This window comes from Pipra filicauda, unplaced genomic scaffold (genome assembly GCF_003945595.2).
Source record: "Pipra filicauda isolate LSUMZ 115617 unplaced genomic scaffold, ASM394559v2 scaffold295_size919547_pilon, whole genome shotgun sequence".
NCBI lineage: Eukaryota > Metazoa > Chordata > Aves > Passeriformes > Pipridae > Pipra > Pipra filicauda.
Window position 1 is genome coordinate 326,435 of NW_024104415.1, and position 25,456 is coordinate 351,890.

Sequence of the window (25,456 nt, forward strand, 5' to 3'; positions counted from 1 at the left end):
TCATGCTCCGGGCTGACCTCTTGGTATGAGCTTCCTTGAAATGCTTCATTTTTGCTTCAAAACAGTGGCTGGGCCCCCATGACTGATCTCCTGCTGCTCACCTTGGGGTGTGTTACAGGAACTGGGATGAAAGCAGACTGGGAGGGGGCAAACTGGCCAGCACCAGGGCTCTGCACAAACTCATCTGCTGCTGAGGGCTTCCGTTACTGCTTGGTCTCAAGACTCTGTCATTATCATAAGATTAATTTCACCCCACTTCAGCCACCTAAAAATTATAGACCAATCTTAAGTGATGGCTGCTTTTTGAAGAAAACAAATTGCGAGCTCAGGAGCAAACTATCCTGTTGTGCAGGAAGATCAGGAATTTCAGCAGAAGCCAACTTGGTGAAGTGAGGAGCTTCTTAGCGAGTCAAAGTGCAAAAAAGATCAGGCAAAGATTGAAAAGGACTGGGAGCAAGGGAGGCATGGGAAAATGTTTGGGTATGTGGGGTGAGTTGGACTGACCAAGGGCTGATGGAGCTGTGACTAGTGAGAGGACTCCAACATGGGTATGGAGTAGGGAAAGAAAGATCAGTGGAAGTGTTGATCTGTGGATGAAACAGCCTTGTGACAAGTCATACATGAAAGGCCGAAGTACTCAGTGTCTTTTTTTCTCAGTCTTCCCCGAGTCCTCACCCAGGCCCTGGGAAGGAGAGGGATGGAGGGCAGTGAGGGAGCAGCAGGTTAGGAACAGCCTAGAGGAGGTGGATGTGTTCAAGTCTATAGCACTAGACAAGATTCAGGCTGGAAGAGGTGGGTCATGGGACTGTAAGGTCAATGTGTGTCATTCAGGAAAATTGTGGTGCTTGGGAAGATCTGTGTCAACAAGAAAAAGGTCCATCTTTGAGAAAGGTGAAGGGAATCCGGGGAACTATGGACTACTCAGACTCCTCTCATCACTGGAGAGGTCACTGAGGGTGTCCACTGGAGTCTGTTTCCAAACACAGAGAGGACAAGAAAGTCAATTAGGAATGGTAGATGCAGATTTTCCAAGGGCAAATTGGACCTGAAAACTCCGACCTCCTCCTCCAAGGGCTGTGGGGATGGCCTGGCTGTGGGGACGTGGGCAGCTGTGGGTGGGTGTACCTGCTGCAGTGAGCACTTTGGCACCATTTCTCTCAGCATTCCCACATGGCAGTGAAGTGGCATTGCCAGACAGACGGGCTGTTGACAGGGCTGGATATTGCTGGACCACCAGGCTCCAAGGATGGTGATGAAGGCTGCGTGTCCAGTTGGTGGCTGATGACAGGGAGGGTGTGGGGTATCCAACAGTGCCCTACAGCTACTTGAGCACTGGTGGTGCTGATGATTAGCTGGAGATCGTCCTGCAGAGGGTGGGAGAGCAGGTGACCTCTGGAGGTCCCTACCAGCCAGTTCCTGTGACTAGGGTAGAGAGGTGCCTTCTACAGTTAGTGGAGAGTGACAGGCACCTCCAGGGGGGTAATTCAGCCCGTCACAGCAGTGTGCTGAGAATAGACCAGGATCACCCCTTGGAGGTCCCAGCCACTTTCCACTGACTGTGCGGGGAGCTTAGGTGATTAAGTTTGAGATGGCTAAAGATAGCTGCAATGGGCCCCCCCACCGCAGTGACATTTCTCCAGCCTGCAATTGGGGGTGCTCAGGTTACACTGCAGCTGGCTTGGGGCTGGTTGGTGTTGACTCAGAAACATCACTGCTACTATGGCAGTGGGGTGACTCGCAGACGTCTGCTGCTCTTCACGTCGCAGCCGAGTCACGCTGCAGGCATTCCTCCCGTCACCAGCAGCCCCTGCCTCGGCAGAGACATGAGCTGTGCCTTCTTCCTTCTTGGGACGGCGTGAAGTCTTTTGGTTTTGTGTCATTCCCTGCAGACAGGAGGTTTTCCTTTCTCCTTTTCATCCTGCTTTCCATAGTCCCTGTGCCTTCACTTGGTAAGGCATCTCTGCTTTCTCCTCAGAGTCTTCCAATTTGAACCTGGATGTGTCCTCGGTGTTCTTGGCAAGTGCTGGCTTAATCACTGCCTTGACGTCTTCAGCAGTTTTGGAGCCGTTTTACTTGGGACTAAGTTTTCCCAGCAGCCTTTCTGGGCAGCTGAAATGGTGTGTCCCAGAAAGGACCTGTCTTTAATTAGGGAACTTAGAATGCCAGGCTTCTCAGCGGTGCAACACAAGAGTTTATTTCTCCTGCTCCTTGTTTTGAAAATAAAAGCAGAAATTAAAAATGCCCACCAAATCTTGGCCATATTTTGCCAAAGGCTGTAGCGCCTGTCAAACACTCTCATCACCAATTTCAGTCTCACACATTCCTGGCAGCACTATCTCACTCATTTCCTGGCATTTTTCGCAATTAGCAGTAGAAAGCTTTCACTTCAGTTTTTTGTCTCTATCTTCCTCTGTCATCTCTGAATGCAGCCTGAATACAGGCTTCATTGTTTCTGCTGCTTTTGAGCCCCTGTTAGGATTTTGTCCGCGTTTACTCGCAGCTGGATCTTCTCCAGTGCCACCTCCTCAGTGTACCCCTACCAGTGGCTTTGCCAGTTAATCCTGTCACCTCCCTCTACAGGGATTTCATTCGCAGACCTTTCTGACCACATCTCATGTATCAGCGCTGGGTAACAAGAAAACCCTAGGTTTCTAAAGTATTTTTTTTGTTCAAAGTGTTACTTTGAGCCAGCTCCCTGTTCATTTGCATGCAGTGCCCGTGCCCGTTCCGGCTGCAGCCGACCTGTCTCCTGCCGCGCTCTGGCTCCCGCCAGCCCCGCTCCACAGCTCTCCCTGTGCCCACTGTGCCGGGCACCCAACAAGAACCCTTTGCTCTTACTCCTGCCTCCCCTGCAGGCCAGATGAAAGCTGCAGGTGTGAGAAATGTGAGAGGGGGCAGCTAGAGTTACTGGTTGGACCAGAGTCCCAAAAATACGATGGGGCAAGGGGAGAAGGGCAGGCTCGTCCATTTGTTCGGGAATTGCTCAAGAACGGACTGGCTCCACCTGTTCCGTGGGTGCTGGGGCTTTGTGCCTTTCTTAGCACATCTGCACTTATCTTTGCAAAAGATATAATTAGTTTCATTGCACACAATGAAGTGGTGGGGAGGAGGGGAAGCGCATCTAAATGCTCTGGTGTTCCCATGATTTTAGATTACTCCTAATTCCAGCCCCGCGGTCCAGCGGACTGGGAGTGCGCAAGTGTCCGTAGACCTACAAGAGGGAACATGTTCGGGCTCTGGCAGCATTGCCGGCATGTGTGGCATTGGGTGGTTCTGCTGGATACATCTTGCTTTCAAATAACACCTTGTTTTAGGTGCATGTGTAGCTTTTATGCTTGAAAAAGAAATTGGAAATCTGTTCCATAGACTCCCTGAATATTGGAAGATTCACAGGATATCTATAAAAGAAACCTGTAATTACAGGATACAGGGGTTTTTCAGTGCTTGCAGTTTGTGAGTTGGTACTATCAGACCTTTTCATTACAGATTTTAAGTGAATCCTGGCAGTTGTGCTCTGTGCCTTCGATTTTGTTTCTTGTGCATTTTCAAACCCATCTATAGAACAATTTTCTCAGATCTCTTTGCTGGATCTGTTAGAACAATGGTTTAACTCAAGGAAGTAGCTCTCTGCTCACAGGTAGTCATGAATGCACTAACAGGATACATTAAACAAATAAATCAGTTGGTGTCAGTTATTCCCTTGGCATTGTCAAGGATAAATATGTAAACATGTCCACACGATCTGTAAGCAACCGCAGATCCATTAGGGAAGGCAAAGGGTAAATGGCTGACAGCCTGCACAAGGCCCTATTCTATCAAGTTTTGGCATGTCCTGTGTTGATAAACCTGTTTTACTGAACATGCTCCTGGGTTTTGGAGTGATGCTACACGCTGGCTGATAATTATTGCAGGGCAATATTAGTTATAATGAATCTTGCTTTCTGAGGTTAAAATAGCCATTTTCTGTTGTTGAAAGGCAGGGAGCACCTTTGGCCATTTGGATCTGTGGTCCTTTTATCTAAGTCAGGACCACATGGGTGCCTTGTTAAATCATGCAGACCACCATTCCTTCTCCTTCTCCTTCTCCTTCTCCTTCTCCTTCTCCTTCTCCTTCTCCTTCTCCTTCTCCTTCTCCTTCTCCTTCTCCTTCTCCTTTCTTCCCCATCTCTTCTCCTTCTTTCTCCTTCCTTTTTCTGTCCTCTAACCTTCATCAGGATTTAAGTTCAAGCAGGTCTCAGCTGAAGCACAGGTGGGTTTAGCTGATGGATCAGCTGGGATGTGAGGCTCCCACAGAGAGGGCTTCTGCCACCCTCCTTAGACAGGAGCTCTAGTCAGTAGTCAAGGAGTAAGAAACATAAATGAAGCCTTCAGTAACATTAATAATATCTATCCACTCACCAAATAATAATCTGCCATTCCCATGATTAACTAGAGAATCTGCCTTCTCAATCTTTTTTGTAATCTCTAATAATGACAACAGTTATGATAATCTAGAATAAATATATTATCATTAGAAATGAGTTGTCTTCAGGTCTCCTGATAAATGCTAATTCTGGGCTTAGTCCTCTGTAGTCCTTAATGCTGAGTCTTCTGGCTTCACCTGAGAATTAGGTACATTTTAAAATTGCACTCTTAATGTATTTTCCAGTTGGGAGTGTGGGAGCTTCTTGCCAGACATTTCCTAAAGCATGGTTTTCAGTGCCTGCAAGTGGTTTCATGCATCAGGATAAACATTTACATGTTCCCATACAAGGACACGAGGACCCCAAAAGCCCCAGCTCTCCTAAGAGTGGTGGTGGAGCTCGGTCACCAAATCTGCTCATTATTGACCTAATAACCTGGCACTAGTGAGAGGTAGGAAGCATTTTCTCCTGCAATACTTATATTTTCATCTTTTGTTTTTTATGAGTGTTAATCTGTTTCAGGTTTTAAACAAGTGGCTGTGCATGTGGAATAGGATGGATATACTGTGCTAAAGTTTGGAACACTGCTGGAAGCTGCAGTGCCTTGATTTTAGTCTTCCTTGTAAAAGTTTCTCTTGGAATTTTTCATCAGCCCTTTTTGACAGAGACTATTAGAGGTTTTTTTAAGTCTTAAACTCCACATGCCTAAGGTTTACAAGGACAGTTGTGATCCATTAGAAGTAACTGTTCCTTTTCTTTGCAGAATTAGAAATTAAGTCTTTTATCAGCACAGTCAGTCCATAATTTGATCTTTAAGAATTGAGAAGAGCTGAGTTTATACAGATATTGGCAAATATTTGTATTCAACATTTCTCATCCACCAAATTGGACAATCTGTCCCCAATATTGAATCCTCTTGGGAATAGTAACCTCTAGATCATGGAAAGCTTACATATTTTGTCACTTGCAGTATTCTGTTGAGCAAAAAGAATTGCAACTCCTCTCCAATTTTTTTAACTTACCTGTTTGGGATGTGGTATTTTGACAACTCTTAAAGCTTTTAAAACTTTTTAGCCTTTATACTTTCTGCCAGAAGCAAGACATGGCACATCTTAAAGTCTTTACTTAAAGGGACTGGGATGGCAAGAGACAATCATAAGGGAATCAGGAGAGAGAAAACAAACCCCACTTTAAATTTGGGCGTTTGGATCTAGTTTCAAAACGTTTCCTAACTTGGGTCAGCTCCTGTATCAGTTGAGGGCAAAGCCATCATTCCCTCCCACAGCTTGGGGGATGGAGTCTGCCCCACCATCTCACCGTGCTGCCACATGGCCATGTGGCATTTGGTCACCGGATGGGGACAGTGGTTTGTGGGATAAGAGAGGAACCAGGCTGCAGCTGCAGATAACATTGCCCTCGTGCTCAGAGATTTCCTGGCCAGCTCTGAGCTGGGAGAAGGATGGTTGGTGGGAGAGTGTTGGGCAAGAGTTTGTCATATTAACCCCCCTTCTCATCTGCAACACTTCATGGGCCTCCTGATGAAGTGTGTGTTTGCTCTTGTACTGAACTACTCCCAGAAAAGAGAATGATCTCCAAATCCTTTCACTTTCCCAATATTCAAGAAGAAAAAAGCCTCAAGTTCATATTTATTAACAGCTCTCACTCTTTCTATTTTTACTGAGCACTGGTGAGGCCACTCCTGAAATCCTGAGGTCAGTGTTGGGCCCCTCACAACAAGAAAGACACTGGGGGGCTGGAGCATATCCAGAGAAGGGAACGGAGCTGGAGAAGGGTCTGGAGCACCAGGAGTGGCTGAGGGAGCTGGGGGGGCTCAGCCTGGAGAAAAGGAGGCTCAGGGGGGACCTTCTTGCTCTCTCCAACTCCCTGACAGGAGGGTGGAGCCAGGTAGGGGTTGGGCTCTGCTCCAAGGGAACAAGGGACAGGACAAGAGGAAATGGCCTTAAGCTGTGCCAGAGGAGGTTCAGGTTGGACATGAGGAGGAATTTCTTCAGAGAAAGGGTTGTCCAGCCCTGGCACAGCTGCCCAGGGAGGTGGTGGAGTCCCCATCCCTTCAGGGATTTAAAAACTATGTGTATGTGGCACTTAGGGACATGGGTTAATGATGGCCTTGGGAGTGCTGGGGGAAGGGTTGGACTCAATGATCTTAAAGGCTTTTCCAACCTAAATGACTGTGAGAGAAAAATGAGAGAACAGACAAGTCAGTAAATGGGAAAAAGCTTCTAAAAACGGTCTGCTAAGTCATTTCTCTAGTGAGAGATACTGTGTCTTCCATCACCTTACAGAGCTGGAAAAGAAATAGATGGCAAAAAATACCGAAAATGCAGTTGTTGCAAAATACTGGCACATAACTGAGTTGCATTTCAGTACATCAGAGCGTTCCAAGTGCCACTGGAGAACATGAAGTGGTGTGCTGCTTCTGAAGGATCAGCCAGTCTGTCCTCAGAGGGACTGGCAGAAAGTCAGGTCTTGTGATGAAATGTCACCTCAGTTCCTGCTAGATTGCCACCATGACCAAAAGGCCTGCACAAACACCATTTAAAAACTGAAACTACCTCCTTTCATTACTTAGTTCCCTATTCTGTCTCAGAAATGATTTCATGGTAAGGCCCTAGAAAAAAATGACAAAACAACGGTTATAACTTTAGGGGTTAGGGCTTGGTTATGCAACACCCAAATATAAACTGAAACGTGATACACTTGAAGAGGCATCATGTAGGATTCCAGGAGACCATATCCAGAAATTGCAGGGCTGTTTCCGTGAGTGACCGTATGCCTCAGCTGTACCGGGAAGGTTATCAAAGTCTGTGAGTGAAGAAGGTTTAGGAGTGTTTCTGGCAGAGGCCGTTGCACTGCTGATGTCAGTGTGATGCTCACATTGGATTCAGGGAAAGAACATGTCATGTAGCATCTAAACTTCTGTTTACTGTTTATGTGAATCACTGTAGCAACACAGATGCCACTCGGTGAGAGAATCCCAGGGCACTTCATCTTTGTCCTCTTCTCTGGAGCCAGGCTAGGAGAGCTGGGAGTGTTCAGCCCGGAGAAGAGAAGGATCCAGGGAGACCTTAGAGTCCCTTCCAGTGCCTAAATGGGCTCCAAGAGAGCTGGAGAAGGACTTTGGGCAAGGGCCTGGAGGGACAGTACAAGGGGGAATGGCTTCCCACTGCCAGAGGGCAGGGTTAGATGGGATAGTGGGAAGGAATTCTTAGCGAGGTTGGACAGGGCTTGGAGCAACCTGGTCTAGTGGAAGGTGTCCCTGCCCATGGCAGGGGGTTGGAACAAGATGAGCTTTAAAGTACCTTGCAACCCAAACAATTTTATGATATCCATGAATATTAAATATTAAGAAAGCTAGAAAATGTTCATTATTCCCTTTTAAGATCATTTCCACACAAAATTTTTACATTTGTAGAAGAACAACTTCTAACTAGCCTTATACCTGCCTGTTATTTTTGGGTAGCTGTGTATCTTACAACATTTCCCAGGGATTTGGAGTATGTATTTTAATTTTACGTCCTGTTTTGGAAAAAGCATCTACTGCTTAGCCTTATGAGTGGAATCCTAGAGTGTCCTTTCACAGTTTATTTGTAAACAGTCACAACAAGTTAACAGAGAGTTAGTGGAGCTGCACTAGCCAGGGAGGGCTGGCTTGATAAGAATTGGGGTTTGGGTTTCCGGGTTGATTGTCTCAAACTGCGTCACTTGGTGACTTTGGGGGACAGTTAGAGAGTTTCTAAGAAGGAGTGAACTTGGGCTCTCTTCCTGCTGTCAAGGAGGATAGTGTCTCTTCTTCTGCCTGCTTGTCTAATTTCTTGAAATGGGTGGGAATGTGGTATCTGTGACGTACTTACTGACCAAGCAACTGGAGCCAAAATCAGCAGCAGGTTTAGAAATGACTGACTGATGACCACAGAGGGCAGGGAGGGAGGAGATGCTGGAAGGCACTTGCACATCTTTAGAGCACCATTTCACCAGTCTTGTTTGCTTAAGAAAATGAGTGAAAATAAATAAATATTTGGATAAGTCGAAACCAAAAGACGCCTAAGAAGGGCTACCCAGGGATGCAGGTGGTGCATTTCTGCTGGGTCCCAAGACCCAGAGGGAGCTGTGGGCAGGCTGGCCAGTGTCAGAAAAAAAAGCAAGTTCTGAAATAAAATGTTCACGGTGCTTTTATGTGGAAATCCACTTCTAGACTGGGACAGCAGCAGAACTCACCCTTTTTTCCCCTTAAAATGATATTTCGTAAGAACTGTTTGCTCTCACTTTAGTGTGACTTTGCTATTGAAATGAGATATTTTAAGTGGAAGTTTTTGTCTGCATTTAAATCGTTAATCTGTTGGCCTCTAAATGTTTTTAAGGAAAAGGCCCAGGCAAATGATAATGCTCATGTTTTACATTACTAAACCAGGCTGCAGCCTCAAGGGACCCCCACTGTTCACAGAAGGAAGGAGAGTTCTTCTGCACAAGTGTCCTGATACACTCTGCTAAAAATTCTGAAAAACATTGCAAATGTATACAGTATTCACTCTATATTTGTTTCATCTTCCAAAAGCCAAAAATAAATATAAAGTGTTTAGAGTCAAACCCTCTTACTCTATACCTAAGCTTCGAAGTTTCCTAATTCATATTGATCTCCTTAGTATGTAATAGCTTTCCTTGGTTTGTTTTTTTTTCTTTTATTACAAAAAACTCATATTACAAAGTAAGGGAATCTCCTGAACCATTTTTCAGCTCTGGGGAACAGAGATCCTTCGATATCAAGTGTAAATTTTTATTCCTGGTCTTGCTTTGTCCTGATGGTTCTTTTGGAGGTGAAGATTTGAAGCAAAGTGACAAGGGCAGTGGGTACTGCAACCCCAGCCCTGGGCAAGACTGGAAATCCCCCAAAAGACTAATATTAGGGTCTTGTGCCACAGTCTCTGTGAACCTGTTCCTTCTCCTCCTCAGGAATGCACAAATGTTGTGGTTCTTCTTCCTGAGGAGTCTCAGAGCAGGAGAACACAGGAAGATGACACAGTATGGTTCAGTATTTAAACATATGGTCTATAGGTTGTCTGAGGAGATGGTTTTTTTTCCTATTCCCAAACTCATGATTTAGCCTGTTTAGTTTTATCGATCTAAACATTTTCTGTAACAAGGAATTTGAGTCCTTCGAGTTCAACATGATAAAGTAGCTGATAGAAAATATGCCTGTTAGAAAGGAAAACACACCGAGTTCTGTGTGTTTTGGCCATTTCCACTTGCTTTTTAATACATGCAGTACAGAAATATGCAGGAATGAGATGACTTGTCGTGTTTGGAGCTCTGTGAGCACAGAAAAAAAACCATTAACTTTCAATGCCAAAAAGATTTGGATTTACAGAACCTTTAAAACATGTCTGTGCCAAGTTTATTGCTGAATTATCCTTTGGCAGCATTTATTTTCAATATTTAATGTATAGTCTCTACCCAGTGACGTCCATTGCTTTATGGTGAATGATGGAGGGGATGTGTCCTTAGGAAGGCAGATAACAGCACAAAGTGTGGTTCCTTCTCCCAGGAACACGAGGGTTTGGTAGGGAAGGCAGGGGTGCGCATGTCTGGAGCTACAGCGTGTGTGCTATAGAGCAGATCCTTCACTGAGTGTGTATCTTAACAATTCTGACCTCTGATGTCACTGTTACCTGCTCAGCCAGTGCCATTAGAAATGCTGAATCCATTAACTTTGACAGATTTATGGGGTAAGCATATGTCACCAGCATTATGAGAAGCAGTTACATTCATGGGGAGATTTTATGATTCACTGTATCCGCTTATGTAAACCTTAACTTTTACGCCGAGAGCCGCTCCGGAGCATGTTGTCCTGCTGGCAGGGTCAGGGAGCACAGCTCGGTGGGAGCAGGGAGCAGGAGCAGGGTCAGGGTGCGGGGCCTGCTGGGGAGCACAGCAGAAAGTGGGACCAGGGGGTGTGGGGCTGATGGGCAAAGCTGGGAGGGAACAAGGCCAGCAGAGCTGGGGAGCCAGCGCTGACAGGGAGCAGGGCCAGGCAGGGTTGGGAAGCAAGGCTGCTGGGACTGGGGAGTGGGACCAGGCAGGGCTGGAGAGGTTGGGGAATGGGACTAGTTGGGATTGGGAAGCAGGGCTGATGGGGAGCAGAACCAGGCAGGGTTAGGGAGCAGGACTATTGAGGTGCAGGGCTGTTGGGAAGCACGACTGTTATTGGAGAGCAGGACTGTTGGAGAGCAGGGCTGTTCATGAGCAGGACTGTTGGGGTTCTGGGCTGTTGTTGGAGAGCAGGGCTGTTGGAGAGCAGGGCTGTTCAGGAGCAGGACTGTTGGGGTTCGAGGCTGTTGTTGGGGAGCAGGGCTGTTCAGGAGCAGTGCTGTCGTTGAGGCTCAGTGCTGTTGGGGTGCAGGCTCTGGCAGCTGCAGGTCCCGGCCGGGCGGGGAGCGGGGCTGGCTCAGAACCATCATCCCGGGCGCGGGCAGCGCGGAGCGGCGGGGGCGGCCCCAGCCCCGCAGCAGCCGGGACGGGGGAAAGGGACTGACGCTCCCCGAGCCCTGCCCGGCCCTGCCCGGGGGGCGCGCGGTTCCCCCCGTGCCGCGGGGGCAGGGCCGGGGCGGGCCGGGGCGGGGGCCGGGGCCGGGGCCGGGCCGGTGCCAGCGGCGGGCGGGGACTCGCTGCCGGCGGCCGGGACAGCGCAGCGGCGGCCGCGTGATGAGGGAGCGGAGCGGCACCTCCGGCGGCGCTGGGGGCGGCTCGGGCGGCCCCGCCATGGACAGGCGGCCGCAGCGCCAACCCGAATACATGTCCGTGTGCCTCTTCGCAGAGGAGCCCTACCAGAAGCTGGCCATGGAGACGCTGGAGGAGCTCGACTGGTGCCTGGATCAGCTGGAGACCATCCAGACCTACCGCTCCGTCAGCGAGATGGCATCCAACAAGGTGAGCCCATATGCGGGACGGGGATGCGCAGTGGGCATGCAGGACAGGGATGCGGTGCGGTGCGGGGCACGGCAGCCCGATGCCCAACCAGTCTGCGCGTCTGTCCAGGACGGCAACTCCAAGTTAGTGTCGGGAAAGGGGGTGCGTGGAGGCACGGCCAGGAAAAACCTGCAGCGGGCGGCGTGGAGAGAGCGATCCGGGGCGGTGAGGGGAGGGCGATCCGGGGTGGCATGGGGAGGGCAGTACGGGGTGGCGTGGAGAGAGAAGAGTGATCGCTGCCGCAGGCTCATTTCTGAGAATTAAAGAGGTTTCAGTTATCGCTGGTCCCTTGGAGCCGACATGACCAGGAACACTGTGCAAACGCATTTACCAGCTTACCACTCCAAAAGTCAATTAACTTCATTGTTGTCTGTCCGTAATAACGGCGAACTGTCAACATTGTGGTCCGGGATTTTATGGCTGTTTTGGCTTTCGGTAGCGTTTTAATTTGGTTTTTAATGCGCTGGGCTGGCTCGGCATCACTTGGCAGCCCATGTTGAGGGTGCGAAGGGAAGGATGGTGCACAGGGAATGATCTCTGAGGGCAGCAGCTCTTTCGGGGTTTCTAATGTGAGCGAAAGGGGAGTTGTGAGTTTTTTTGCGAGGAGTAAAGTGCTGAAGTGTGTTTAAAGTCAGGAGGAGAGCAGAGTCCCAGGAGTATCCTGAGAAGCAGCAGAGAAGGGAGGAAAGCGAAACGCCAGGTCTGAGCGCCTGTATGCAACTTCTGGGAGCTGGTGTTCCAGCCCCGCTCCCCGCTGGATCCGGGCTCCCCCGCATCAGCCCAGCTTCGCTCCCGCATCTCCCCGAGCCCGCCCGTCCCTCGCGGGGCGGCCGCTGCGGGCAGACTGCTCTCCCTGCCCCGGGGCCGGGCCGCCTCCCCGCCGCTGCCCGGGGCTGCCAGCGGAGCCGGCACACCCGCGGGACGGGCTGGTAGCTCCCAGCCCCGTGCCTGCCTCTTCCAAGGATCCAAGACAGCGGTTCCAGCCCCGCGTTATCTGCTAAAGCGGTCACGGTCCCGCATTCCCAGCCCGATCCCGCTCTGGCTGTGGGATTCAGAATGCGGTTTATGCCCACCGCCTCCACCACCTCCTCTTTGCCCAACTGCCGTGGTTTTAAACCCAGTTCTGCACGAACCCCATGTTATTATTATTTTTTTCTTAATTGGAAATTACTGAAATCAGAAATGCTGAATCATAAACTGAGTTTTTGGAAAATGGTTAAGCAAATAAATCACATGTTGTTTTAGCTTCCTCCTCTGGTAGTGATTACCATGATGTGCAGGGGCAAAGGAAGCAGTAAAAGTTTTATAGCTTTCAAGAAAGGAATATTATTTTTTTGTTTGAGTTTGTGTTGAAGGAAGGCCGGATGAAAGTTGAGAAGGGTTTAGGCTGCACCTCCAATATGGACACTGATGCCCTTCAGTTTGAGGTTACTTATTTTTGCTGAGTGACAAATCTGGACTTGTGAAGGTGAAAGATTTAACTAAATTGCTTATGTAGCAATTAAAAGTTGTGGTCTCTCTTTGTGCAGATGACTTACAGCTAGGTCAAGCTAAAGGTTCCTGAAACTTTGTTCTTTCATAACCCATTTCTGAAATGTTTGCGCTTTTTGGTCAACTTCCAGTTTCACAGTTTTCATCTGTGAGAGAGAAGCATAAAATGGCCTCACACCTTGCTTCCCTTTCCTCAGCAGCAGTAAATATTGACACAATTCATGGTATGGTTTGGGTTGGAAGGGACCATAAAGATCATCTCGTTTCAACCCCCCATAATTTGAGGGGTTTGTGGTTTTTGGGGTTTGGTGGCAGACTCTGCAGTCTGACAGTCTGACAGTGCGAGGTTGGAAACCTGCATCTTCATGAGAAGGCTGCAACTGTCCTCCATCAGGCAGGTCTTTCCCTATGCCAAGTATCCCACTGCCAGCTTCACTCAAAGGCATTTCAATTTGTCACCGGTAAATAGCAAAACAGTCAGATGTTTTGAAAACAGGATGCTTGGGCTCCACATTATTAAAGAAAAACGGAAGGAGAAACAGTATAGATAGGAAGAAAGCAAATAGCCTCGGCATGCTCCCAAGTGCAGGAGCAGTATAAACAGTGACCTATCTTCCTGACCTCCGCTCTCGCCAGTTCCTGGCCCTGCGCCACCCAAGCCAAACTACGTCATTTGAGACTGATAGTAGGCATGGCACAGCTGTTGCAAGTGTGACTCGAATTTCCTGTCTCCTTCCTGACAGACGTAGTTTAGAAAATCCAGAGTTGCAACAACAGCAGAGAGAGAGGGAGGATCTCAGCATACGTGTTCGCAGGGTGATTCTCAGAAGCCCTGCACAAGAAAGGAATCGGTGGCTGGGGGGAAGCGCCATGCAGGACGGCATCCTGGCTTTGAGCTGATGGGTTTCGGAAAGCAGCGGTTAAAACATGTGCGTATACTTTTTTAAGCTGTGAGTTAATGACAGGAGGAGTGAGGAAATGAGCAGCCAATCTTCCAGTGAGCTAACGAGCCGATTGCGCTGACATCAGTGCGAGCAGAGGGAGCACTGCCGCTTGCACAGTGGGACCTGCAGTCCCAGGAGCTGGGATCCGACAGAAAACTGGCAAAGAGGGAACTCTGTGCCCTGGAGTGCTGTCAGTGTTCCTGAGTCCTGACGCATTATCCGAGCAGTGCTTGATCTGCAAACCAGCCCAAGCCCTCGCGGCTCCAGCTGCAGGACTGACTGTGCACAGTGCCCTTACCTTTCTAAAGCAGAGAAAAAAAAATTACCTGCAAAATTACCTGGTTGCAACTGACATGAAGGGAATTTATTTTCCTAACGCTATACTGATCTTTTGCTGTGAGCTGATGTGGCCCTGCGGCTTTGCAATGAAACAAAATTACCTATAAGAAGCTCTGCAGGCACTCAGTGCTGCCTGAGGAAGCAGACCACACTTATTTACGTTATTGTAACATATGTATTCTTTTATTCCTGCATTTATCACCCTCTCCAGCTCCCAGCTCAAGCAACTTCTATTTCTCAGAAGGGTTTGTGACTCAAGATCCTGATGATGAGGAAGGGGGTATTTTCTCTCTTGGTGGCCACCCTGTAACGTTGTGTTTGGCATTGGGCAGCTGTCCCCAGCCTCACTTGTCCTGCAGACAGAAATGCAGGACCTGCTCAGCTCTGTTCCCTAATATAGCATTTGGGATCTGAGGGAGGATGTGCTCAGTGCATCCCCTGATTCATAAGAGGGAACAAGTATCTTTCCCAGATGAAGTGCTGGTCTTGCCATCTCCAAGTTTTTATGGAGCCATAATGTGATAAAATTGAGGAATGAAGTAAATATATTGATTCTCAGGAGCTACCTCCCTGTCCATGCAGGATACACCCAAAAGGTGCTAAGCAGCACCTTTCCATCTCCTTAAATTAGACCAGTCTCATTTAGAGCCTTTTGCAGTCTATCAAGTCCAGATAATGTCATTTGTGGTCTGTGGGAATATTCAAAGTTTAGGTGGACAGAGATGGTGTAATGAGAGTTCCTGCTGTGTGCTCTCGGACTTTGAAAACCCACTTCTCTTCCCAGGCTGTTCGTGCAACTACACCCACTGCAGAGTAAATCCTTAAATTATCTTATTTCGTCTTTAAAGACATCTCTGTTACTCCCAAGTGCTGGATAGCACAACTCAAATCTTGCCACCGAGGGCCGTGTCCAGCCAGCAGCTCGGAGCAGCAGCACAACGGGGCTCCGCGCTTGTATCTTGATAGCTCGTGAGCCAGAAGCAACTAAGATAAACAGAACTGATTTCGTTTTGCTTGTGTTTCAAAGGGCATTTCGGTCAGAAAAGAGGAGCAAGGCCGCACCTCGCTTTCAGGAGAGAGTGGCTAAATAAACATCTGGACACTAATGTAAACTGCTGAGGTCCGCGGTGGAGGTCGAGGGCGGCGCGGGGCCAAGTGCCAGCGGTGTATGTGCCGGGCTGCACAACGTCCCCGCTCGTCCTCCTCCCTCCTGCCAGTCTGTCAGCCCCCAATATCGTCCCCTTCCTACGTGATGTTTCCCTTAAGTGGTGCCGAGCTGTTTAGTCTTTCCCTTGCTTTTCGCTGTAACTTCCTTTGTTTAATAAGCTTTAAAATAGCCGAGCGCCGCACAAAGAGAGGTCTGTTCGCTGGTGCAGCAGCCGGAGAAACAAAGAGACTTCCACGTCTCCTGTTTTCACAAGCGGGGATGAATCACTGAGCTCCGCACGCGGTTCCCCGGCCGCACACCGGTATTCCCCTCGCCCGCGGACACTGGCGGTACGGAAGCGGGGGCTGGAAAGCTGGGAGAGCTGTGCTCCCGGAGCAGCCCCTGGCACTGCTCCCCGCGGTCCCGCAGAGCCGGTCCCCGCAGAGCCCCGCGCACGTCGTGCCGCTTTGACGTCGGCGCTCCGTTAACTGTTTCGTTCACGTCCAGCTGCGGGCGGCGGAGCGGGACACCACACCAGCGGGATGCTCCAGGAGGTAGGAGCTCTTTAGGGCTGAGGATGGGAGTGTTATCTCCATCTTTGTGCTGTTTGATGGGGTTTCATTCGTGGTGAGGATGTCCTTGTCCTAGAGGACAGGGGACTGCGTTTCTACAGAGATGCGGAATCCAGGGTTTGTCACAGAGACACTCAGGAGTGATGAACAAGAGGTTCCAGAGAAGGCTGCTGGGTGAGGAGGGAACTGGCTCTGACCCAGTCTGTGAAAACCCTCAAAGCTCCTCATGGATGTTCAGGATTTGGAAAGCTTGGTCCGAGTCAGCTCCTCTGTATCAGTTCTCATCATCATGATATATGGACTTCTAGAGTAGCTGTCTCTGTATCCATCATATTCTTCCTCCTTTTCTCTTTGGCCTCTAAAATATATATCATTCTGGTTGTATCAGTTAGCTTATAAGTGCATAAAAATCAGGAGTTGGACTCGATGATCCTGATGGGTCCCTTCCAACTCAGCATATTCTATGATTCTGTGAAATATGCCATAAAAGTGGGGTGCGGATAGTTGGGGCCATATGCATTTAACAATCTACTATTTTGCTCTTGCCAGCCCTCTAGGCTGTCAGATATCCTAGTTAAACCGATTCAAATATTTAAAAAATGAAATATTGGAAATCTGCAGCGTTGGCTGTGGGAAGTGTGGGTACAGGATTAGGAGTCAGTAACACTGTTTCAGATATCCTCCTAGAGCAAAGGGACTCTGAGTGGTGGATGCTTTCTCATCTTCTGGGACTGATGTGGTAAATGTGTGGGAAAAGCCCATCTGAGGGAGGTCCCACAGCCACACGCAGCATATGTGCTGCTGATGCAGAGATGAAGACTTTGGGGGTAGAAATTTGGTTCAAATTTCTCTTCCCGGGAGCCTTTGTGGGGACCTGTCATCCCTCCTCCCAGACACAACGGTGCCCAGGACCTTCTGGCATGTCCTTTAAACAATCCTGCTTTTACTAGGACACGATGGGTTTTAAGAGTTCTGCATTCTCAGACTTCTACGTTATAACATATTAGGGTGGGGCTTAAATAAATAATAGCTCAAAGGCAGGTTCTAAATGAATCATGATCTGAGGGCAGAACTAGAGAGTGACTAACTGTTCAGAGCAGGGACCTCTCTGGAGTGAAGCAAGGATACTGGAGACATGTGACATCCCAGAAGAGAAGCATCACTTAAAATGAAGGTGAGCTATGAAGGGTTTCAAAGCAGGGCTTAATACTTGGAGCAGTCCTACTTTTGATCCTGATTTTGTGGACTGGGCCAGTTTCCATAATCTGACTCCAAGTCCTTAATTTTTCACCCAGTTGCAGAGCAACTGCATTCACTGGGGCACTTGGTGATCCAAATATTTGCACTAAGTGAAACCTAATTGAAAGATGGTGCGTTATCAAAGGCAGGACATGTTGTGGAGATTTAGTGCGTTGAAGACTCATCATCAGAGCTCTTTAGAGGGAGAGATTCCTCCGATTAAAGCCTTTGCTCAGTGTTTAAAGCCAACAAACCAGAAGTGCCTCACCTTGCTGCTGGTTTAGCATAGCTAAATGATGTGCTGGTTTAGCACAGAAAAATGATTCTGCAGTGCATTTGCCTATCTCTATGTGAGAAGGATTTTTCATTTAAATGTATTTACATTAATTAGTGCCTTCTGTATGGTTTTGATGCTTGGATTAGGCTCATTTTCATTTTGGCAGGACCAACTACCACATTTGGGGGGGGATACTGTATTGTAGAGCTATCCTGACTTCTTGCCAGGACTTTAACTGACTTCTTCCCAGGACTCGCTCTTTTGTCCCGTGTTTTCTGAAGAAAACAGACTTCTGTCGATTAAAAATTGCCAGTTTTTTTCATCGTGGGCATCTTTGAAAAGTCATCTCAGGGCACAAAGTTATTTGAATTTTCCAGAGCCTGTTCTCCTACTCAGGTAAAACCCCAGCTGAATTTGCCTAAATGATGACTGCAGAGCTTGATTCAAATTTAAATTAAATTTAAATTGCTACTTCATACGATTAACAAAATCCTGTGTTTAATTGCATTGCTCTCTTGTTAAATGACAAATGCTCTTCCCTCTCAGTTGTTTGTTGTTTGTTTGATTTGGTTTGGGTTTTTTTTCTGAAGATTGAGACTCTAATCCAGGTTATTTAATCCAAATGTCCAGCATCTCCTGATTCCACGGAAGAGTAGGGATGGCTCTGCCTGCTCCCTGCAAGTGGCTGGGTGGTTTGTGGGCTCTCCTTACGTAGTTGTTTGGCTTCCTCTGGCACTGAAGGCCTCAGCAGTGTGGTTTGCATGGGTGTGACTGACACAAGATTTTGGTCTGAGATCTGCAGCCTCCTGCAGCACTATCTGCTCTCCAGGCCACAGATGTTGTCAGCTGCATCAGGTCTTTCTTTAATCAACTTTGTGTCAACAAACAAGCTGCTGTAGGTTTTAATTTTGCTGGTGCTTCCTTGCCTTCAGCATGGGCTGGTTCTCATCACCTCTCCTTCCCGATTCTCCTTTTGCAGGTAACACAACGAACATTTTTCCACCTAGTAAAACTCTAAAAATGATTTTGCAGAATGAGCGTTTTTGCTTGTTTCTGCTCTTATTTTCTCACCTCTTATTTGCGTAAAGAATAAGGGCAGTGCTAGGATGAGAAACTGGTATGAACACTCACCCCACTGCATTCAGCTGGTGATGGGTACCACCTTTCTCAGGAAAGGTGACACTGCTCTCAGCAGTTACCCCTTGGCTGTGATGTGCCACTTGTGTGGTTCTTCCTCCCAACAGCGCAATTTATTTTATAAAATGAACCTTTCAATGATGGACAGAGAGTGCCATTCTGTGGAGATCGTTGCTGAGCTTCTGAGTGGTTCTTGCCCTGTGTAGTTTGGTATTAATGGGGAGGAAATCCATAGAAAATCCAGTAGGATGAGATGTAGACTCCAGATATTAATTAAGTCTGTATTAATTGGCTAGAAGAGGCCTAGTCTTCATGTAGGAAGAGCATTTTGGATTACGCAGAAATCAACCCAAGCTTCTTCCAAAGAAACCCAAAGCTTCGGTTCAAGCTTCAGGCTGGACCAAACCCCACTGACATGTTTTTTCCACCCAGGGAGACACACAGTGTGTGCCTTGTCACATCACACGGGGAGAAATAAGTGTTGGATGGGGCTTGGAGCAAGCTGGTCTAGTGGAAGGTCTCCCTACCCATGGCAGGGGGCTGGAATGAGATGTTCTTCGAGGTCCCCTGCCAATCCAAACCATTCTAGGATTCTGTGAAATCTTAAACTCTCCCAGTCCTAGTATTTCATATCAATCCAAATGTAAATCTAACCCAGGGTCTGTTGGATCCCAAATGTAAACCTAAACCAAGATCTGTTGGATCCCAGGTGCATCCATGGTGTTGGATACACCGAGGCGGGCATTCCTGGGCCGGAGCTGCCTGCGGGACTGCCCGCCAGAGGAGGCAGCAAGCAGATTTGGCCCTGCAGGCATTTCTCCGTGTGCCAACACAAACCCAGGCAGGCACACCTTATAAACACATGACACATTCATTTTCAGGAAAGCAAAGGGGGTGGTTTCTCCATGACCTTACCCATTCCCCCGCAGCGGGTGGAGGGGTTTTTCCTCTGCCTTACCCGTTCCCAGCAAGTGAGTAACATGCCCCGAGCCTGCTTTGAAATGAACAAATTCAGTATGGTTTCGAAGCAGCGCTAATCCACAGTGCTTTCCTTGGGCAGGATCCTATAGGGAGTTTTTTCTTTCCGGCATTCGAATGCAATTTGCATATTTCAAGTCTCATTTGGCTGGAAATGAGCTGGAAAGGCACACTCCGCTTCAGGTTCCAATTCATCACTTTTTTAAACCCCGTGTTGCGTAAATCCGTCCCACCCAAGGGAGGTTCTGCTGCTCTCAGAAATGCTAAACTTCACGGGTAAAATCTGAATATTGTTCTGTCTACATCAGATATATGTTATTGCTTTCATGAGCAGCCACATGCTGATTTATGGCAACATGCTATTTATTTATCAACATTTACATTGTGGATTTTTAAATTATTCTAATAACATCAGGCCAACAAGTTGGTCATGATGTTGCTCCTTTAAAGTCTTCCTTTGAACATATATATAAATCAACTCTGCTTTGATGTGAAATTGGAGATTTCATAACCGTGTGTTTACTTTTTGGTTTAAAAAATAAGCTGAAGGGAAAACAAAAAAACCCCAAAAAACAAATAGTACTTTGTATCTCATTAAAAATAGTTTCTAGCACATTAAACATGATATTGTTTTAGGAAACAAGAACTAGAAAGAGTTGAAAAAACATTTGATTTTTTTAATGACTGATAGTTGACTGCAACCATTCCACTTTTCTTCAGGCACTGAAATACAGCTGAAAACTTTTTCCTTTAGTGCTGATTAGGGTGAAACAGGTTTGGTTTTTTTATTTAAGCGTTTTAATGCACCTTCCCATCACCCTCCATGTGAGTGCCTAGAAAGGAAAATCAGTAGGAATTATGAAGTAACAAGGACTGCTGCAAATTTGTTTGACACGGTCCTTTCTGTAAGTGATGTAAGAGCAAGAAAACACAGATAAGCAGGGTTACTGCTCCTACAAATTAAAGAATTTTAACTCTTGACTTGCAAACTTGCCAAGAAACAACAAAAGAAGTGATCCGTACTTCAAAAATCCAGGAGTTTGGTCTGCTTAAGGATTCGGTCTCTGTGCAATACAGGAATGAGAGGGCTGGGTATAACAAGCTTCAAGCTTCTCAAGCACGGGGAATATTAATCCCATATTTTTTAAAATCTGCAGTAGACTGTCCCATCCATCCGTTCTGATCACCCAGAGGTCCAGACAGAAGCATTACACACTGGCTGTCTGACCCCGTTGCCGTACACACGAATGAGTAATTTCCCTCCTGTGTGTAAATAATTTCCGATGGGACTATCGTTCCCGCTCCGTCACACGGGCAGGTGAGCGTCAGCTCCTCCCAGCTCCCAGAGCTGGGCATCCAACTATTCCCAGGAGTAGAGCTGTTAAATGGAGTTGCACCGAAGTTTAATTGCGCCTCTGGACCTGCAGTAATTTACCTGAGTAATTAAGTGAGGAGGATTCAGCCCAGCTGCTTCTGTGCGGAATCAAAGGCGAAAGTAACCCTCGTACCACAAATCCTTTTGTTCTGGGGATTTCTAGGAGCGGTGGAGGAGCGAGGGATGTAACGTTTGCGTCAGAAGGGTGGGTCACCGGGAAGGGAGTTTATAAACACTTTAACACACTGGAGATCTGCACCGAGATTCCTCCATCAAAGTGTGGGGTGGGACCCCTCTCTCCATAGGTACTCCAGGACGGAGCCCCACAGCATCTGAGCAGCTCTTTTATCTTGGAATTGCCCTCAGCTCCTGCAAATGACTAAAACTTTTTTAAGCAGCCTCTTTGCATAAGGACTCTTGGCCTCAGGGAACCCCAGCTGGTATAAATTGACTTCAAAGGATTTACATCAGCAGCAGATACATCCTCCTGTCTTTATTCTGCCTGTGATGCACCAGGAACACCTCTGCTGCTGTACTCCAAAGGGGCATAGGAACGGGAATAACAGCAGGATTTATCACTGGAGCCAGTGCGGGACTGAAAAGGCCAAGAACTGTCTGTCCTTCTTCATGGCTTTCCCTAAGAGAGAAATAGAGTTGCTCCTTCCATAAAGAGCCAGAAGAGTGGGAATTTCCATACTGAAGCACCAGGGACATTTCCCCATTCCCATCTGAGTCATACCATAGAATCATGGAATAGTTTGGGTTGGAAGGCACCTTAAAGCTCATTCTGTTCCACCCCCTGCCATGGGCAGGGACATCTTCCACTAGCCCAGGTTGCTCCAAGCCCTGTCCAACCTGGCCGTGGACACTTCCAAGGATGGGGCAGCCACAGCTTCTCTGGGCAACCTGGGCCAGGGCCTCACCACCCTCACAGCCAAGAATTCCTTCCCAATATCCCATCTAACCCTGTCTTCTGGCAGTGGGAAGCCATTCCCCCTTGTCCTGTCCCTCCAGGCCCTTGTCCCAAGTCCCTCTCCATCTCTCTTGGAGCCCCTTTAGACACTGGAGGGCCACAGTAAGGTCACCCTTTATCACACACAGTGAGCCCAGAGCCAGAGCCCTCTCAATGCAGTTGGGCTCCTACATCTGGCAAATTCTATCTTAAATTAGGCCAAAGTTTCTTCTTCTGCCCCACACTCCAGTGAAGGAGTAAATACAAATATTGCAACTTCTGGTGGAGAAAAATCCTAAGCAGTGAGGGTTTGGTGTGGGCAGGCAAGAGGGGAACTGTGAGTGAACTTTCCCAATGGTAATCAAGGAAATAACCGCCCGCACGCATGACTGGAAAGCTGGAAAGAAACTGTGGATTCCCTCAACCAGAGGATGCCTGGGATAGGGTCACTACTGGTAATCAAAGAATGATTCAATTCTTGTAGACCTAATTTGGTGCAGATGACTTCTGCAGTTACTTCAGAGCATGCAGAACAGGAAAGCTCCATGCAGTGCTGTGGCTGTTTCTCACACAACCCTCCAGATGGTTCCAGAGTGTGGTGACTCGCTGGGAAGGTCGGCTGTACAGCCGTGTGTCTTTGGATATGGAAAATTGCAGTTGAGCTTCATCTTATTTCCATTGTCTGCACTCTTCTCATCAGCTGATTGTGTTAATTGCATGGTCCTGTGGTTGGAGTTTCGGGTAGAGGGAAGGGAGCACTGAGCCCTTTTCCTGATTTTAATTCTTTTTAAGGGAAGCACCCTTAAAAGTCATTCCCTCCTGTGTCCACTCTTGTGCATGCACGTGCCTCAGTTCCCATCTGTGCAGCAAGGCTATCAGTGCTAAATTCCTTTGGAAAAGGCACTGAGATGATTATTAATAATGAAAATCGCAGCACAGGTCCACATGCTCCTGATGGGCATTACCGTAATTGCCCATGTTGCTGATGGGCATTACCATAATTACGAGGGGAGAGCATGAGCTCTCTGAAGCCCCATCGCTGTGTTTGCCTGGCATGGAGCAGTTGGCATTTTCTCATCACTACCTGCAATCTGTTTGTTTTACCCTTTGCTGTCGCATCGATTTAAGGACCTGATCGTTACAGAGGTTTGCTCATGACATCAGCCACTGATCCCTGCAGAGGCAGCAAACTGCTTGCTCCGTGCAGGCAAGTGGCAGAGCACTTGCCAGGGCATCCTGACATCAAGGGTAGCTCAGGAAAAATCCCAAATACACCCCATGAGCAGTGAAGACAGCCGGCATGCCTTGGTCCATGCTGGACTGTATGTTTTTGAAAGGGCATCATGTTATTAAGTAAATCTTGCTTAGGTGCCAGCATCGTTCAGATGGCAAATCATAATAAACTTTGCAAATCCTGTGAGAATTCCCACAGCTCCGTGGGTGTCTCAGCTGGGTTTGGCTCTGATAGTTCTTCTAGCAGTGCTTTGATTCTGCTGCCTGTGTTTATAAAAGGTTGCTGATTAAAAGTCTGGAAAAGTGAAGGAGATTAAGGCTGTTGGAGGAGCTGTGGGGGACAGATTCCCTGTTACAGATCGGATATGAGGATCCTGAGGTCGTTTATCTGTCCTCATCTCTGCTGCAGATGGCTTGGGTGACCTTGTGCAGACCATTTAATTGCTCTGTGCTGCTGTGAAAAGGGAGCAGCTGCCCTTTTTGTGCTTTATGGAGCCAGTTGTGAGGTAAAGGCATTTTTATCAGATGTTTGTCCATCACTTGGGATCATTTAACTGAAAGGAGTGATTGTATAGAAAACCCGACTGATTCAGCGGTGCTTAAAAGTCATTTGTGTGATCATCTGATTATGGTGTTTTCCTTGTAAAGATAAAGGCCTGGATCCAGAGAGTGTTTTAGCACATGCTTGGCTGTCAGGCTGTGGGAGTGCTCACGTGTCACTGGCTGGTGCTTGTGACCAGTGAAAATACGTCACTGTGAGGAGTGATGGGGTCAGAGCCCTCCTCCCCTCCCACGGCCTTTCTCTGCCTTGGTTTTCATCCTTGCTGCCACTCATCCTCCAGCACTAAGGCTCCTCTTGGGAGTTTCAAAAACACTTTTGTCCCTCTTGGTTGGCACTGAGTGTAGAGGACACCCTGTGAGCAAAAGCCCATGGCCCAGTGCTGTGGAATGTCCTCCTGAGCAGCCAGCATCCTTCACATCCTCCTCCTGCCCATATCCCATGAGATATTCACCTTCACATCCTGTTCCTTTTTGTATCACGAGACAGTATTTAAGCTGTTTGAGTAACCTGGAAAGTGAGGCCTCACTGTGTGACATTGAGAGTAGGTTTGGATTAGAGATTGGGAGGGAATTCTGGGCTGTGAGGGTGGGGAGGCCCTGGCACAGGTTACCCAGAGAAGCTGTGGCTGCTCCATCCCTGGGAGAGTTCAAGGCCAGGTTGGATAGGGCATGGAGCAACTTGGTGTAGTGGAAGATGTCCCTGCCCATGGCAGGGGGTAGAATGAGATGAGCTTTAAGATCCTTCCCAGTCCAAATCATTCCATGATTCTACGACACTGGCAGGGCAAGACAGAGAATGCTGCAAGAGAATCATGGTTTGGGTTGGAAGGGGACCTTGAAGATCATCCAGTTTCAACCCCCTTGCAGTGGACAGGGACACCTTCCGCTATCCCAGGTTGCTCCAGGCCCTGTCCAACCTGGCCTTGGAGACTCCCAGGGATGGGGCAGCCACAGCTCTTCTGGACAACTTGTGCTAGGGCCTCCCCACTCTCACAGGGAAGAATTTTTTCCTGATGGGAAAATAGTTAAAATTTCCTGAGAGGAGAGAGCAGGGATGATGATGGCAGTGTCCCCAGCAGGTAGCACCCATCTTTGGTCTGCACAAACAGCCACAGGGTAAAAGGGAGGTACCATCAGCTTCCCACCTCTGATAATAATGAATTTAAGGAGAGAAAAAGGTGGGTCACAGCTTCCTTTGCTCCATGTGCTTCTTGTAGCTGAAGGCTGAGCTGGAGTCCCATCTGGATGTTCTGGAGCCATGCCTTCTCCAGCCTGGGCAAACAGGGAGCAGGGACCAGGGGCACAGGCTGCCCCCATGCCCCACATGTCCCACAGCACATGAGGAAGCCTCGTGCCATCCTGCCAAGCCAGGCTGGTAGCAGTGAAGGTGGCTAGAGATAGAAAAACATCTCAGAGCAAAGATGGTCCTTTTATTTTGGGAATCCTGGGCACTGTTGTGTGGAGTGTTCCAGGCAGAAATCACCAAGGACGTCCTGGAGCAGCGGGAGAGCTGCACATCCCAGTGATTCCATGCTGGGGGCTGTGTCACACGCACAGCACAATGGGCTTTTCTTTTGATTCCATGCTAAAAGGACAGCTCCAGCTTCCTAATAAAGGGATTGCTTTTCAGTTTGAAACGAAAATTGTAGAAATCATTAAATCTTGAAGTTTAGATTGTGACTCACAGAACGGTTAGGGTTGGAGGAGACTTTAAAGCTCATCTCGTTCCACCCCCCTGCCATGGGCAGGGACACTTACAAGAATATATTCTTGTGAGGAAGAATTTATGAATTGCATTTGTTACAGATTTAAGGTTATTATTAGTTT

General features: G+C 48.0%; 1 protein-coding gene across 4 annotated transcripts in view; it reads left to right on the forward strand.

Annotated features, from left to right (window-relative positions):
* The window catches only part of PDE4B (phosphodiesterase 4B), a 197,714-nt gene that overhangs the window by 157,443 nt on the left and 14,815 nt on the right, over positions 1-25,456 (forward strand). For 3 of the 4 annotated variants that reach the window (XM_027719023.2, XM_027719025.2, XM_027719024.2), the window contains one exon: positions 11,233-11,345. In XM_027719023.2, the coding sequence (XP_027574824.1) occupies positions 11,233-11,345 (113 nt within the window). Of the gene's footprint in view, positions 1-11,185; positions 11,346-25,456 lie in introns of all 4 variants that reach the window. The other variant, XM_027719029.2, reaches the window with a different exon arrangement.